The 14,553-nt window shown below is 44.4% G+C and overlaps 1 protein-coding gene across 1 annotated transcript in view; it reads right to left on the reverse strand.

Annotated features, from left to right (window-relative positions):
- Window positions 1-13,182, reverse strand: part of DNAH1 (dynein axonemal heavy chain 1) — a 64,782-nt gene extending 51,600 nt beyond the window's left edge. The window contains exons 1-13 of the mRNA XM_055805200.1: window positions 13,022-13,182; window positions 12,358-12,514; window positions 11,697-11,829; window positions 10,039-10,200; window positions 9,253-9,505; window positions 7,864-8,021; window positions 6,806-7,017; window positions 5,274-5,572; window positions 4,111-4,261; window positions 3,337-3,530; window positions 1,804-2,029; window positions 1,020-1,139; window positions 171-253 (exon numbers count right to left, since the gene is read on the reverse strand). Of these exons, the coding sequence (XP_055661175.1) occupies window positions 171-253; window positions 1,020-1,139; window positions 1,804-2,029; window positions 3,337-3,530; window positions 4,111-4,261; window positions 5,274-5,572; window positions 6,806-7,017; window positions 7,864-8,021; window positions 9,253-9,505; window positions 10,039-10,200; window positions 11,697-11,829; window positions 12,358-12,514; window positions 13,022-13,182 (2,309 nt within the window). The remainder of the gene's footprint in view (window positions 1-170; window positions 254-1,019; window positions 1,140-1,803; window positions 2,030-3,336; window positions 3,531-4,110; window positions 4,262-5,273; window positions 5,573-6,805; window positions 7,018-7,863; window positions 8,022-9,252; window positions 9,506-10,038; window positions 10,201-11,696; window positions 11,830-12,357; window positions 12,515-13,021) is intronic.
- Between the last annotated feature and the right edge of the window lie 1,371 nt (window positions 13,183-14,553).

A 14,553-nucleotide genomic window follows, 5' to 3' on the forward strand; every position in this document is an offset into this window, starting at 1 on the left:
AGCATGAGCCCACGCTTCTTCTCTATAAACTTCATTTCAAGAATTCAGTGCTTATATTGCCTGAGAGGCACTTAGAAGTTCTGCTGGAGTCCCTGACAGACACATAGCCCCTGAAGCACTGAGAATGGTAATTGCTGCAAAGTGTCCCACTTTGACAGTGGGATGCTCACTTGTCATTGAAATCTTCTTCGGTAAGAGTGTAAAGGAATCCCTCCATGACCTTGTAATCTTCCATGACTTCACGAATCAGTTCCTGCACAGGGTGAAAGAAAGAGACAAGAAATAGACACCTTTAGACCATACTAATTCCAACTCTCTGGTGTATACCTCATTTTCATGAGGTGCCTTTGAAGGGCGTTAGTCACACAAGCTTAACGTGATGTAGGCTGCTCCTCCGCTGTGTGGGAATGGATTTACAACCCCTTGTTCTGCGAAGGATCACGCCATCATTGCCCTCTGTTCTGTATGAATGAAGTGTGACCTAGTGGATCAAGTGCTGGACAAAATTTGAGTGTTTTGGGTTATCCTCCAGGTTTTTTCCTTGGCGTGGACAAGTCAGCTTACAGCTTCAAGCCTTTGTTCCCCATTGAATCAGCTGGGAAGACCTACACTTCAAATAACTTTGAAATAACCAGCACTAGAGTGTCCTAGTAAAAGAAATACGTTAATAGCAACATGAGCAATTGGTAGCAGAAATATTTTCTTGAAAACAACATTCATTTGTGGAAGACAGCTATTCAGTATACAAATGCAGAATGGATCATGAAGGTAGCAAAAAGTATATGTAAGTCTTTTAGGCAAGATTTTTAACTGCTATTTTGTTTTGCATAGTTAGATTCATGATATGTGTATTTAAAAATACCAATCTTAGGACTTACACAAATACAGAGCCAGGAATCTTATGGCATTGCATGCAAAGACATGCAAGCAAAAAAATTCTGAGACACCACACATTGCATTGACAAATTTCCTTCTTACTTCCCTTGGTGTCCCCTGTCTGTAAGGAGGGTATGCCCTACCTCCTGCACAGCCAGCTGCTCAGGGACTCCCTTCATCCACTCCTGCAGCTCAGCCAGCTCCTCGATACTGTTTGGTTTCTCATGCATTTTGCAGCTGACAACTTTATATGCATCACAGATCTGCAGTAAGACACAGCAGAGAAAAGACCATCAAAAAGTCACTAATTGCTAATGGGCAAACTGGAAAACCTGCCATGATCCACCCACTTCCCATTCTGAAGGTGGTCAAAAGTGATGAATACACAGTCCTGTTCCTTTCCACAGTCCCGTTCCTTTTTTTTTTCTCCACAGTCTTTCTCCATCCATCTCATTTGAGCTCAAAGGGAATGAGACTGCCAAAAAAAAGAGGAAGAGGAACTGCAGGTATGTAGTCAAAATGATGATAATAACAGATTCAGACTACCCTCTGGCCCAGCAGAAGCAATTGCCTACGTTCCAGTTATCCTCAGAGCCTGCAGCAGGCAGATCTTTTCAATCCACCAAGGCATTTTTATAAGATGGCAAGGTCTTGAAAAATTTTGTCTCAGGAGATACAGCTTTCAGGAACCTAACTTATTAACTAAATTTAATACTTGATTTGGTTGAGTCTGCGTATCTCCCCTCTAGTAGTTTTTTGGGGGTTTTTTTTTGGTTTTTTTTTTTTAAATAATCACTCCAATGAGGTCTTTAATATGTCCTCATTAATGTGGCCTCAGTTGCTGTCTTGGCCATTTCACAAACACAATGACTTCAAAAGCAGACGGACAAGACACTGACAGATAATCTATTGAACCAGGTAACTTACATTCTCCACCTGCAAATGGAGGTTTTTAGCCAGTATGTCCAACATGGAAGTGGCAAGCACTTTGTATTTTTCAGACAGATTTTGCTTAACACCTTCTATGCTGACATGGAAGGGACCAATGACAATAGAACTTGGTAGAGTGTTGTCCAGGTTGTCCTTTTCAGAAAAGTATACGTTTACTATACTCATCACCTCCTGGGCTGATGGACATTGCTCTTCATAGTCTCTATAAATAAAAACATCAACAAAAAAAAAGGTAAAGTAGACCTTAATGTTATTTGAGCACCCAGGCTGTTCCTAGGATGTCCAGAGGTGTCTACCCAAAGGATCAAGACATTAAATTAATGAGTATGTTTAGTGTTATTAAAACATGCATCTATTCAAATATATTCAACTTTCTGCAAGCACAGACTGAGAGGGTAACCAACAGCTTCTAGACCTTACAACCAAAGATATACCTACATAGGAAGTGAGGGGGGTTTGTATCACAGCCAAATAAATGAGCGCTAGCTTTCACCGAACATGGGAAGCTACAGTAGGAAAGACATATCATGTAAAGTCCATCTATTTGGGTGACCAGCTTGCACCAAAGCTTCTGCTTCAGTGTCTTCACTGCTACGGTTACCAATGCCAAGCAGAGGAAGCCAGGCTACACCCATGCAGTGGTGTAGACAGGCCCCCAGTTTCAGAAGACGTGTATATGAAAAGACATGGAACTGGTATGTAGCTGAGGAACATTACTGGGGAGCAAGGGAAAGGACAGATTCAAATCTACAACAGGCTTTAGAGCACAATAGGTGTAGAGTAAGAGGACGAAATACTTCAGCTGCAGAAAGGGAATGGAAGAAAGAGATGAAAGACATAATAAGGTAAGAGGAGAGGGAGAGATAAAATGAAAGCACTGGTGTAAACAGGGCAAGATCAGGAGGCACCTTGCAGGAGGGCAGGCAATTCAGCATCTTCTGGGAAGAGACAGGAATTTGTCAAATGGGATTAAGCTAGAATAACAAAAGAGAAAAAGGACTTCATTCCCACTGGTTGGAGAAAAAATGAGGTCTAAAAAGAAGATCATTAAAGCAACAGAGGCTAAAGGACAGCCTAGGTGCAGAGTTTTGTCAGTGAAAACAATGAGGCTGAAACAAAAGAAAACAATACTTTCTATAGAATGTTATCAGCCTGAGCAGACGTTATTTGAAGGAGGTCAGTGTCAAGTATTCTAACTGGATTTTCAAACAGGATGAGTCATTTTTAGGGCCATTAATATCTCCACTTACACTTACAAACATGACAGGAATGTGGCTGCTGTCAGAGGCAGGAAGAAATTCTCACTGCTACCACCAATGTCCTCTAAAAGCATGGACCATTGCCCACGGCTGAAGGCTGCCTCTGATGGAGGCCTGACCTCACATCTGAGGCATGTCACACACATTCGAGGTCTCAGAACAGATCCTGCATTCTCAGACAAATCCACACTACAGCTTGTGAAAAGGCTTGCCATTTGGGTTAGAGGTGCCTTTGTCAGAAGCCACTTACCGTAGGAAGTACTGGATGTCATTGTTATTTAGCTCTAAGAACTTCTCATATCTCTTGGCATAGGCTTGGAGAGGGATCAGTGCCTTCTGAATGGCAGACCGCACAGCCTCACGAAGTTCTTCCACTTCTGGTTCGTGCAAGCCCACGGAGTCCAGCAAGGGTGTGTCTGTGATAACGATGTTTTCCAACACATACTGGAAGAGAAAGGAGAGAGGTCTTTCAGGACTAGCAGAGCTAACCATGACTCCTCAGGAGAGGGGCAAGACAATCACTAGTGGCACCCTTGGGAAGTCATGCAGTCCATCCTTCTACATTGTGTCAGAAATTGTTTTATCAGTTTTACATTGCCCCCCCAAAGAAGGAGGATCTAGGGAGACAGGTCTTTCACAGTCACAGGCAGAAGAATGCATACACAGAAGAGATCTGCACCAGACTGACAGCACTGGAAGAGGTGCTATTGCCTTTTTGAGTCTGCTTTTGTCAGCTGCCATGCACTTAGGGCAACCGGGCTACGTAGGACATGTCTCCACAGAACCTGCAGCACTAAACAGAGATAGCAACCGGATAAAATAGCTGCAGGGTTGGGGAGCTTGAAGAAATCCTGTCAGAATAGAACTGCGTTAGCACAGTGCTGTGCCCAAATTAATTTAACTGGATTCCCAACTACCTACTTCTGTAACTCTCTCCCTCAGTGCAAGCTCAGGGGTGTCTATGCCAAGCTGCAATGCACTGAGACTTGCACAGTTACAAGACTGTTGATGCAGAAGAGTTCACCTTCTCCAGCTGTGGGACAGTGTGAGTCACCAGGATTCCCTTGTTGAACAGAGAAATGAGGGACTTCTCAAAGCTCTCTACAGGGGGGCTGAAGTGAATGCCACTGCTGTCTAGCACAAGGTCTGTTACAAAGAGCGGATTCCTTTGAGGCCTGCAGTGGGAAGAGATAAGGAAGAACAGGGATGTTTTTTGAGACAAAGGCACACAACTATATCGCTCTGGTGCTGACACTAAAACACCTACTGGACAGGAGAGGAAAGCAGAGGAGAGCAGGACTGTCCCATGCACATGAAGGTATCAAACTGCATTCTGAATTTATCAGTAAAGACATTGAGAACTCTTGTCTATCAAAGGTGAAGGAAGTGTTAATCATGGCATCCCAGGATCCCCAAAAGTCATAACCTTATGTTGAGAACTGGAGCTGCTTTAAAGAAAAATTGCAGATGGTCTTCAAACCAGGCATTCAGCATCTCCAATATACTCCTAAAATGCACCTTCTAGAAGTTATATTCAATATCTTCCAATCTTGTATGTTACCGGCATGGCTCAGGATCAGCTCAAGTCAATGTTAAGACTTCCACTGATTTCAAGGCGAAAGCCTCATGTGAGTAGCCATTTTTTTCCTCTTTTTTGTCCTGTTTTCAATTTCTAAACCCTCTTTTTTTTAATATCACAAAGAATAAAAATCCTTGTATCAATACCCAACAGAATAAAATTCTAGGCACTGTGACAACCAAAATTTGGTATTCTTAGAGATCCCAGGTCAGATCCTACTCCTGAGGTTAATCCAAGAATGGAATTAAGCAGCCATGCCTCCTGGTATTCTTCTTCCTGGTCTCTAGAAAAAAAGCTAGTAGTCATTATTTGCTCCCCCAAGCATACTGGAAATAGCTAATCTTTAGACCAGTATGTCAAAGTAGCAGACCTTGGTTCTGACGGGCTGCTTCTTATCTCTAACAGCAACCTGAACAGAGCAGCCAGCTCTGTGTCATTCTTCCATACTCAAGCAAATGCCTCAAGGGGAGGACTGGAGGAAACAGCCCTGCCAAAAGATGCCATACAGTGCAAATTTTACTTGCAAAAACACTAGTTATAGAAAGACAATGGCACTGCACTTTTCTGCTCTTTCCACCCTTTTTTTTTTCTCCCTCTCCTTTCCTTACCTGTAGGGACTATTGATGAGGTCATCTCCCCATTCCATGTCCTCTGAGCAATTCAGGATACTATGGCAACCATCCAGCAAAAAACAGGTGAAGCTGATCAATGAGTTCTGCACCAGATACCGCACGGAGTCCTGAAGCATGAATTTGATGCGCTTCATCAGCTTATGGAGTTTGGACATTTGGTAGACATCCCAGTGGCTCTGTTGCAGGTTGTACCACTCTTTGCCTGCATCTTTCAGGTTGTTTTTTACTGCAATCTTTAGAGTATTTATCCAAGTATTCTTGAGAAACATCTGAACCTAGGGCAAAGAAAAAAGAAAGGTGTGTAATCCTCCAAGGGCCGACGGGAAAGCAGTATGGCAAGGTTAGCTGCTAGCTGGGACTGCTGGACCTTTCTCTGCTGTGAAAGGCAACTGTTCTCTCAGAGCTGCGACAGCTAAACAGTAGCTCTCAAATTCATGCACACACACGTGTGGCACGTGAACCTGGCCATACATCTCCTTCACTGACAGAAGACCTACAAAAAGAAAGCCTGATATTAAAAAGCAGGAGTGCTCTATTCTTTCATTTTATATACAGCATTTCCTTTTTGTTCTCTTTTCTATAGAACAGTATTCCTGGAGCTGCCTGTGTCAGGGTCCCTCATAAAAAGCTGTGTAGACAGTATGATGAGCAAGTAAAGGACAGAATGTTGTCTTCTCTTGACAAGTGAGGAGAAAGAGGGGAAGAAGCCAAGGGCAGCAGCAGTCTGCAGTGTTTTAATTTATTAAAATACCACCAAGTGTTACTTTTGCTCCACAGGCAGCTGCTGTTTGAGTGTAATAAAACAACCTCAGTCACTGAGTGGATGACAGCACTGCCTAGCTGAAACAGCATGGGACTGGGAAGGACCAGCACATGCCCTCTGCCACTGATTTAGCATGTAATTGTGCAAGTTACTGCATGTGGCCACATCCAGGGTGCAATGTGCTGCCTTCACTTAGAGGGCACGAAGATCTTCCAGCAAGAGTTATCACAGAGTTGCAAATTTTTGTCCTAGTCTGTCTGCTGACATTGCAAGCCGAGTAATTTAATTAAGTACATAAAGAACATAGAGTGTAGCAAAGCATTACCCTATGAGTGCTTCAGGGGGAACCAAAGCTCTTGTGTCTTGCATCTGGATGGATGGGGAAATAAAGCCAAAAAAACCTGGACACTTCTGAGTGCCAGCCAGGACTGTTATCTGCAGGGAGACCAGGATGGGGAAGGAAGGGCTGCAGCCCTATGTGGCCACTTGCTCAACCCATGACTAAAAGCATGGTCAGCAATAGCTGATGCTAACTAGGGGCCTATGGCTCTTTCAGCCTATTCTCCCCACATTCCAATACATTTGACACCCACATGCAAATTCCTCCCTGCCCCACCCACAATGTCTCCTTTGAAAGCTCATCCCTTTCCAGGGAATCGACCTGCAGCTGCTGCACTGTCTAATACGCACTGCCAGCCTGCTTTGCTGCTCCCTGTGTTCATCCCCCCACGCTTCCTCGGCTCACCTGAGTGAAGGTCTGTATCTGGATCTGTTCAAACTCCTCCAAGCAGACGTGCTTGGCTAAGGCTGAGTTAAACAGAGACATGGTGGCTGCCCTGTTACACTCATCTTGCACCTGTGTGAGGAGGAGGATGACTTCTGGCCTGCTCAGGAGCGAGACAAAGTTGAAATCTGCCTGTCGTTCAACAAAAGGATAGTCTGGGATCCAGATGAGACCTGACCCAAAAAAACACACCAACAACATTATTGCCTGCAACGTTATTCCCAGCTTCTGTTTTAGAGGGAGACTACAGCTCCCTTCAGGACAGCACGTGGGAGAGGGACTCCCCTTTGTTGCACAGACTTTATTATCATGTAGCAGTTTCAGCAGATGGCTGGATGAAAGAAAGTCTCTTCTCTGCAGCAGAGACTTTCTGCAGCCTCCCGTTAGTGGCTGAGGGACTGTCTCAGTGCCTGACCTCCCTGAAGCTTTGGCCCGTGAAGTTTCCATGAGAGAACATTGGACTTGAAGAATCTTCCCACTGAGGCTTCAAGGCACAGCTGAGTCATCTCATCTGTGACAAGCCACTTGTGAACCACCTCAAGGCATTCCAACCTTTGGAAGATCCAAGTACACAATATACTGGCTCCCCCCTTTATCTTTTACTGCAGTCATTTTCTGCCATTTTGGGACTCTGAAAGAGCCCGAGTCCTCTTTCACACCTGAGGTATGCCACAGCCCAGCCCAGCAAATGGAAGGCAGCAAGTCCCAGCACAGTGCAGAGTGGAAGGCAGTTAAGCTAATTGCAGTGCCATCCATTTGGTGCCATTAAGGGGACACTTGCAGAGGTACTGCAGCTTAGCTGGCGGATGGTAATGTGTTATACTGACGTAACATGAACATGCAAATATAGCCTAACAAAGAGCAGACACACTCAAAAGTCTCATATAATCTGCTGCTGCCCCTTTTGAGCTCCAACAATTAACGTGAACCTGAGAGTTTCTGCAACAAAGCTTGAATCCGATCAAAGACAAGAGGTCCTATAACCATGCCTAATTCAGACTGTTTCACTGTGTCCCTACCTTTCTCTGGTACTTTCTTCTCCTCTTTGTCTGGCAGGGTGACATAAGAAAACATCTCAGGTTTGGAAGTGACGACAGTGTCAAAGCTTATCCTGTTCATGGTGCGTTCATAGTCTAATCTCACTTCTTTCTCCAGGCAGCACATATGGTCTAATACCCTGCCACAAGACATGGAAACAATAATAACCCATAGTGTTTGAGCAGAAGTATGCTTGCAGCTTTACTGCAAAAACCATCCTTTGCTCACTCCCTTCTGGATTTGCTAACCCAAAAGCTCACCTACTACTGAACACATTAGGAGAGCTGTGCAGACAATGAAGCAGCTAGCAAAGCTATCAACCGGACATTTAATAACAGAGGCATGCAGGGACCTGGGAGTAGGACTGCAGTCTTCTCAAGTGTCTTTTCAGATCAAAGCAAAATCTCCACTGGGAAGAAGGATTACAGAGGGAAGGGGAAATAAGCAAGAACTTAGGAAGCTAGCTGGCAGCTCTGGAAAAGTTGGGCTATCTGAGCTGTCATCCCAACTGCCTCCTGCTGAACACCTCTTGACATTTGTTTCGGCAGCCAACATGTATAAGTGCTGAAACCCTGCTGTTTGTCCTAGGAAATTATCAACCTTCATCTCAAGCAGGCAGAGTACTTTATGCCTATATTTCTTCTCACAGCAACTAAATACTCTCCTACTCTCTAGTTTAGGTGGCAGACCATGCACCCCTTCACACCTTCCTGTCTCTGAGCAGGGCAGTATGGCTGATTCCCAGCAACACCACCAACAGCTCATGATTCACCAGCCCAGGGACTCTTAAAACACCTTCCTGATATGAACTGCATCTCAAAGAGACACTGAATTACATCCAGATGGAGATCTGTCCTGTTTGCATCACCCTGTGCAGATCTTCTTTTGATTTGTTTTAGCAGCTGTTAATAGGTAGAAGAGTCACCAGCAGACAACAGCCAACTCTCTAGAGATGGCTGGCGGCCTGCATATCAGTTCAGCAGTGACTGATCTGTTCCCTAAAAGCACAGGAAGACAAGGCCAATCATGTCATTTCTGTCCAATTTTCCTGCTGTCAAAGGCCACTTAACTGTAGGCATACGCATGGCTCAGTGGATCTGCACATGAAGTACACCTCCTTCATCTGGGAACACTGACAAACCACCCATCCTGTACACGTGCCCCTGGGGCTCCTGTCCAACCTACTTCTGATGACACTCTGGGCCAGGGGGTGGTGTGCATGTGCACAGGCTGGAAGGCAGATCAGATCCACAGTCTATGAGTTGGATGCTCAAGATCTGCCTCCATTGGCACTTGTTTTGTAGCCCTGTGAGGTCCTACAATGTTAATGGACTGAAGGCAGAGACCCAGACATGTACTTAATGCTTTACCTCTTCTCTTTCCTCAGTTTGGGTGTATGCACAGCCAACAGCTTCATTCTCTGCAGGCTCTTCTTGCTGATGCTGTTTAGTCCATCTGTGGGCATGCAGTCCACATACAAATGGTACAGTAGCAGCGCCTGTGTCTTCTTACGCAAGTTGTTGGCAGAAACTATCCGCTGTGCAAACACCTGGGGATCTTCAGCCACAAACAGCAGGCAAACTCGTGGCACCCAGTACTGACATGACAACAATGGGGCTCTTCCTGGGAAATGAAAGTAAAGCTTACAAGAGTCTACAGGGAAAACAGAAGGGCTTGCAATGCTGACAGCAGCTTTTTGATGGACAATATAATAGGGCTGGTTTACTGGAGATAAAAATGAGGGACCAAAACTGAGGACAGCAAGAGACAAGGAACATGGAATTAACAGCAGCTCCAAACCTTTCAAGAGGGGTGTACTTCATCTTAAGATGTCCACATTCCCCCTCAAAATGGCATTGACCCAGAAAGACCATCATTTAACTCGTCCTGAAGGCAGGAAAGATGAGAGACAGAAAAAAGAAAGGTATCTCCAAAGGGAAGGCCTCAAATAGGTTGTCAAATTAAGGTGTGGACTTCTCTCCCCTGGAGGTTTTTCCAGACAGGTTAAACAGACACATGTCAAGGGTGGTAACGGGGAGAGGAATTGAATGACTTCTTGATGTCCTTCCAATCTCTACCTAGGACCAACTAGCATGGGAAATGAACTGCCCTCAAAAGTATATGCCAGGTCCCAAAAGGCCTTACTCAAAACACACCTTCTGGAGTTACTCCTCCATTGAGGATGGGTCTCCCCTCTTCATCCCGCACCAGCCCATTCTTATCTGTTTTATGGACCAAGTAGAGTCCTGTCTCCTTGTCATAATCCAGAACACCAACATCAATCCACTTGTAGATTAACTTCTGGCTTTTGGGGTCCTCTGAGAGAATCAATGATTAAAATGGAGTTAGTCCATTCTCCTGGAAGCTAGAGCAAATGTACTTTCCTGATAAGGGGGGTGACGCTACAGTCAAATCCATTTACTGGTTTAGTTCTTAGTCAATCTCACGTAATTTCTGCTGTGATAAAATAAATAATGAACTGAGGTCTTACTGCTTAGCATTTCCAACTGCACACACCAAAGCTCTCCATTCCCCTCCTCTTACCGATATAGGTTCCCTGTGGACCATCCTCCTACCTCCTGCTTCAGGCACTCCCACTCACTCTTTGAAGCCATAGTCTTACATCTGGATCCCATATGCCCCTACATCCTCTTTCAGCCCATACCTAGGGACCCCTCTGCCTCCAATTCCTTCACCCCTTGATCCAGGACCCTCATTACCCACATGAGCTCTGTGGGGTTCCCATTCTCCTTTCCCATGTGTGGGTCTAGCCCTGTGTCACCCTCCACATAAGTCCTCATTCTTCTAATTGGGAGTAGATGTAAAACCCTGTACCTTCTCCCCAGACCTATTATTTCTTTGGGTCATTCCCAGGGCATCTAACTCTTAAGTGTTCAGATCCTCTAAAATACCGGGAGGTGCTACCCAGATGTATATATCTGTATCAATATCAGTATAGATATAAAATGGATACTGTTAATGACAGGTCTGAACTACAGGAATTTGGAACAGTGCTGGCAGTACACAGATGTCAGTGGTCTCACTCTCCCCAGGGCCCAGAGGGTCTGACTACTTGTGTGCAGAACAGTCCATTCAACCTGGAGAGTGATCAGGTGTAGTGTTCCCCAAGCCACCTGCAAGCAGAACCCAGCCATCATGTGCTGGCTGCCTGCAGATCCACACAGCTTATGTTTTACGCTTAGGTTTTGCAGACAGCCAAGCTTCTGGAGGTTGCCCCAGAGCTACAGTCAGTACACGTGTCAGTTCCTATGATTTAAAGCTAGTGCAGATGTGTTGATATGACCTGCAGCCACAACTGGACACCAGATCAGCTGTACCTAGTGATGCCTTCTTATTGCAAAGGCTCCAAGTGACAGGAAAACAACACCCACATCACTTAATTTGCCCTAGATTTACTACTTGGATTTTCACTGCAGTCTGAACTTGACTTCTGATCCTGCACTTGCTGTGAAATCCAGGCAGAACATGCTGTGTGCAAGCTAACAAACTTCATGATGACACCTATATATCAATAAAGCAAAATTTTGACAGTACTGACTTCCAGGCACAGAAAGAGGAGGGCAAAAGTTAAAAGGCTACTTCTAAAACAGTGGAAATAGTCAGTCCAGGGCAGGAGTCATTGTCAGTGAGACCCCTGGTCTCTTGCTCTGACTGCCTGAGCCTGGTCAGAATGAGATATTGCTTTTCTGCTATTCAGAGCCACATTCATCAGAATCTACACATTCTCTTCTGCTGAATGGGCCTGTAACTGTTAGCGTTGCCTTGCTTGAGCAGTAACTCATTCAAGCTTTACCGTGTCCAAGTACATCATCTGTAGGTAAAAGTGCTTTTCCAGGCACTGGCTTTCTATCCTGAGATCCTGGCTCCAGTCCTAGCGAGATCCACTCTTCTGGAGTTCGACAGTCATACTCATCATTGTCAAATATCTAAAAAGCCAGGACACGAGTAAAATTAAGTCTTACTTCAGAGAGACGGAAGTAGCCAATACAACATTTCATGAGAGGGAAATTAACATATAGTTCCTAAATGGGCTAAGAAAATGCAAAACAGTCCAGGTGCAAAAGCTGTGCTGATGTTTGATCAACAATCTTCTCCCAAACAGCAATATCTAGCACTTCCCTAGGGAGTGCAGACCACCACCTAGAGAGGTCTCATGCAATAATACTGCTAACTACTGCACTCAGAAGGAAACATGAGACAACATCTTTTCTTTGGATACACAAATGACAGTGAGGAGCACCCTCAAGGACTATTAGTTCTGATGGAAGTAGTGGGCACCCTGCAGAAGATGCTCAGCATCTTGCAGAGACCCTTCAGGGCCCAAACCTGCTTTAAAGCATTTCCTTTTTTTATTGCCTGTTGATTCAGTGATCGCTAAGTGTCCCGCAGTTTTCAGAAACATCCCATGGTATAAGCAATAAGACAGATCACAAGTGCCAAACATGCTCTCTGACCTTCAACGGGAGGTAGATGGGAAAGGTAGGATCTTTCTTCTCCTCAACAGTTGGAATATTGTCAGGATCATGGTGCCTTGGCATCAGCTGATTGGAGTCTATCCCCTCGCTGGCTAAGAGCTCAGCAATATCAAAGGTGAGATATAACCGTCTCATCCTGTTTTGAATCAGATGGGGAAATAACCACTAAAAGCACCTAGAAGGGCTCCCATGCCTACAACTCCACTTTTGGATTGTGCACCCCTATCAGTAAAAAAGTTTTTGAGCACACACTGCACACATCTCTATTTCTTCATTTATAGAATAAAATAGTTCAGTTGGAAGGGACCTACAATGATAATCTAGTCCAATTTATAAATTATATACATGTACTACTGTAGTAATATATTATGAACATTATAGAGCATACAAAAAATAAAAATTAAAAAAGGATGATAAAAAATGAAATAAAACACTATTTTTAAAAATTATTTTCTTCCCACATCCCAGTGAGTTGTCTTGCATACCAGCTGCATTGCGCATGCCCCACTTTGGAGACCATTGCTTTACAGGACAGTATTTTCCTAGAGATTTTTGACATGCCATGTCTTGAAAGCAAAAAGCAACACCTGAACTGCTGTGTCCATTCCATAATTATGTCTCTAGCCACCTTCTGGTTACTTACCTCTCTACTTCAACCTTCCGAGGGCATTGTCCTGGAAGCCGTTGGAAAGGAATCTGCACTTTGGGCTGAAATGATTGTACTGGGAAATCTGACTTGATGAGGTTCTCAGTGGTTGGTCCAATCACTTGCTTATCCAGGACACTTAAGAAGTCCTCAGGCATCTGGAAGGTTGTGACTAAGAGACATAGCAAAACACATCTGAAACCACCAGACATCACTCTGCTTTACATTCACACACACAGGAGGACTGTGCTGTCTCCCGAGTTGTCTGCAGAAGTCACTTCACTAGATTTGTGAGAGAAATCAAGCAGACATCAAACAGGAAACAGAAAGGAAGACCTTTTTTCCTGCTGCAACATGTCATTATGGGTTTCCAGTATTAAAATGATGGCATAGAAGAAGCCTCCACTGAGACTTACTGTCATGCACCTTATTAGGAGGTAGGACACTGACCTGGCTTTATGGAGCTCTGTTCCGTTTCCAGCTTTGCTACAGACTCTCTACATGCCCATGGGCAAGTTACTGTCTCTTAGCATATGGTTTCCCTCATTCTCAGAAAGAGATGGGATTTCCCTGCCCTCCTGAAGTGCCCCGAGACCAAGAGTCAGTTGTAGCTGGGAGGAACTTGGTCAAGATGGTGATAAAGGGCTTAAGAATACTGCAGGAGAGAGTGAGGTGCCCAGGGCATCTTCACGTCCTGAATTCCCTATTCACACCTTACTTGGGACAAACCTCTCTGCAGTTTTTGCTCAAGCGAACCTCCCACTCACATCAACAATGGTGTGAGAAAAAATTTAGTTGAACAGCTAACAATCTAACGATCTGGCCAAACGTTTTCAATGGGAATTTGGACTAAGCAGAAAGCATACATTTCCAAGAATTGGCTGAAATTAAACTATGTCATTTACCCCATAAATAAACCAAACTGTTTATATTGCTAAACAAGCCACAAATAATAGAACAGCAGCAAACTGGGAATTTGAAGCTTAACCTAAATTAAGTAATTGCATGCAAGCTTTAAAAAGCCCTATTCCCTAGACAGAGCTAAGCATTGAACTATAAATGGATCTTAGTGGAGTGAGAGTTTTTCATTTGATGAACTTTCACAGTCTACCAAGGAGAAACTTAAGGTTCTGGCTTGTAAGTGGGTATTTTGTACGTCAAGCTTTGGACCCAGTCCTTCACTCTGCTCCATGTGCTTCTGCTTGTATCATGGATGCAACCCCTTGATTTCAAAGCAATTGTGCAGAGCAGCCAATAATGCTGAATCCAGACACATTTCAGGATGATCAGGTACAGAAAGGGTCCTCTAATAGGTCATTCCCTTGCCCTTCTTAAATGGCCCCCAACTGAACCCTTGTAGCTGTACATTGTCTGCTTAGGGACTAAAGGAAATGGCTGTTGAAATGGCTCCTCTCTCTCTCTCTCTCTCTCCTCCCCTCTCTTAGGAAGGGCACCTAGCCTGGAACAAATATGATCCTAAGCATTTGCGTTGTTCATACCAACATGCATGCTTACGGTAAGTTCAAGGA

This window comes from Falco peregrinus, chromosome 5 (assembly GCF_023634155.1).
Source record: "Falco peregrinus isolate bFalPer1 chromosome 5, bFalPer1.pri, whole genome shotgun sequence".
Taxonomy (NCBI): Eukaryota; Metazoa; Chordata; class Aves; order Falconiformes; family Falconidae; genus Falco; species Falco peregrinus.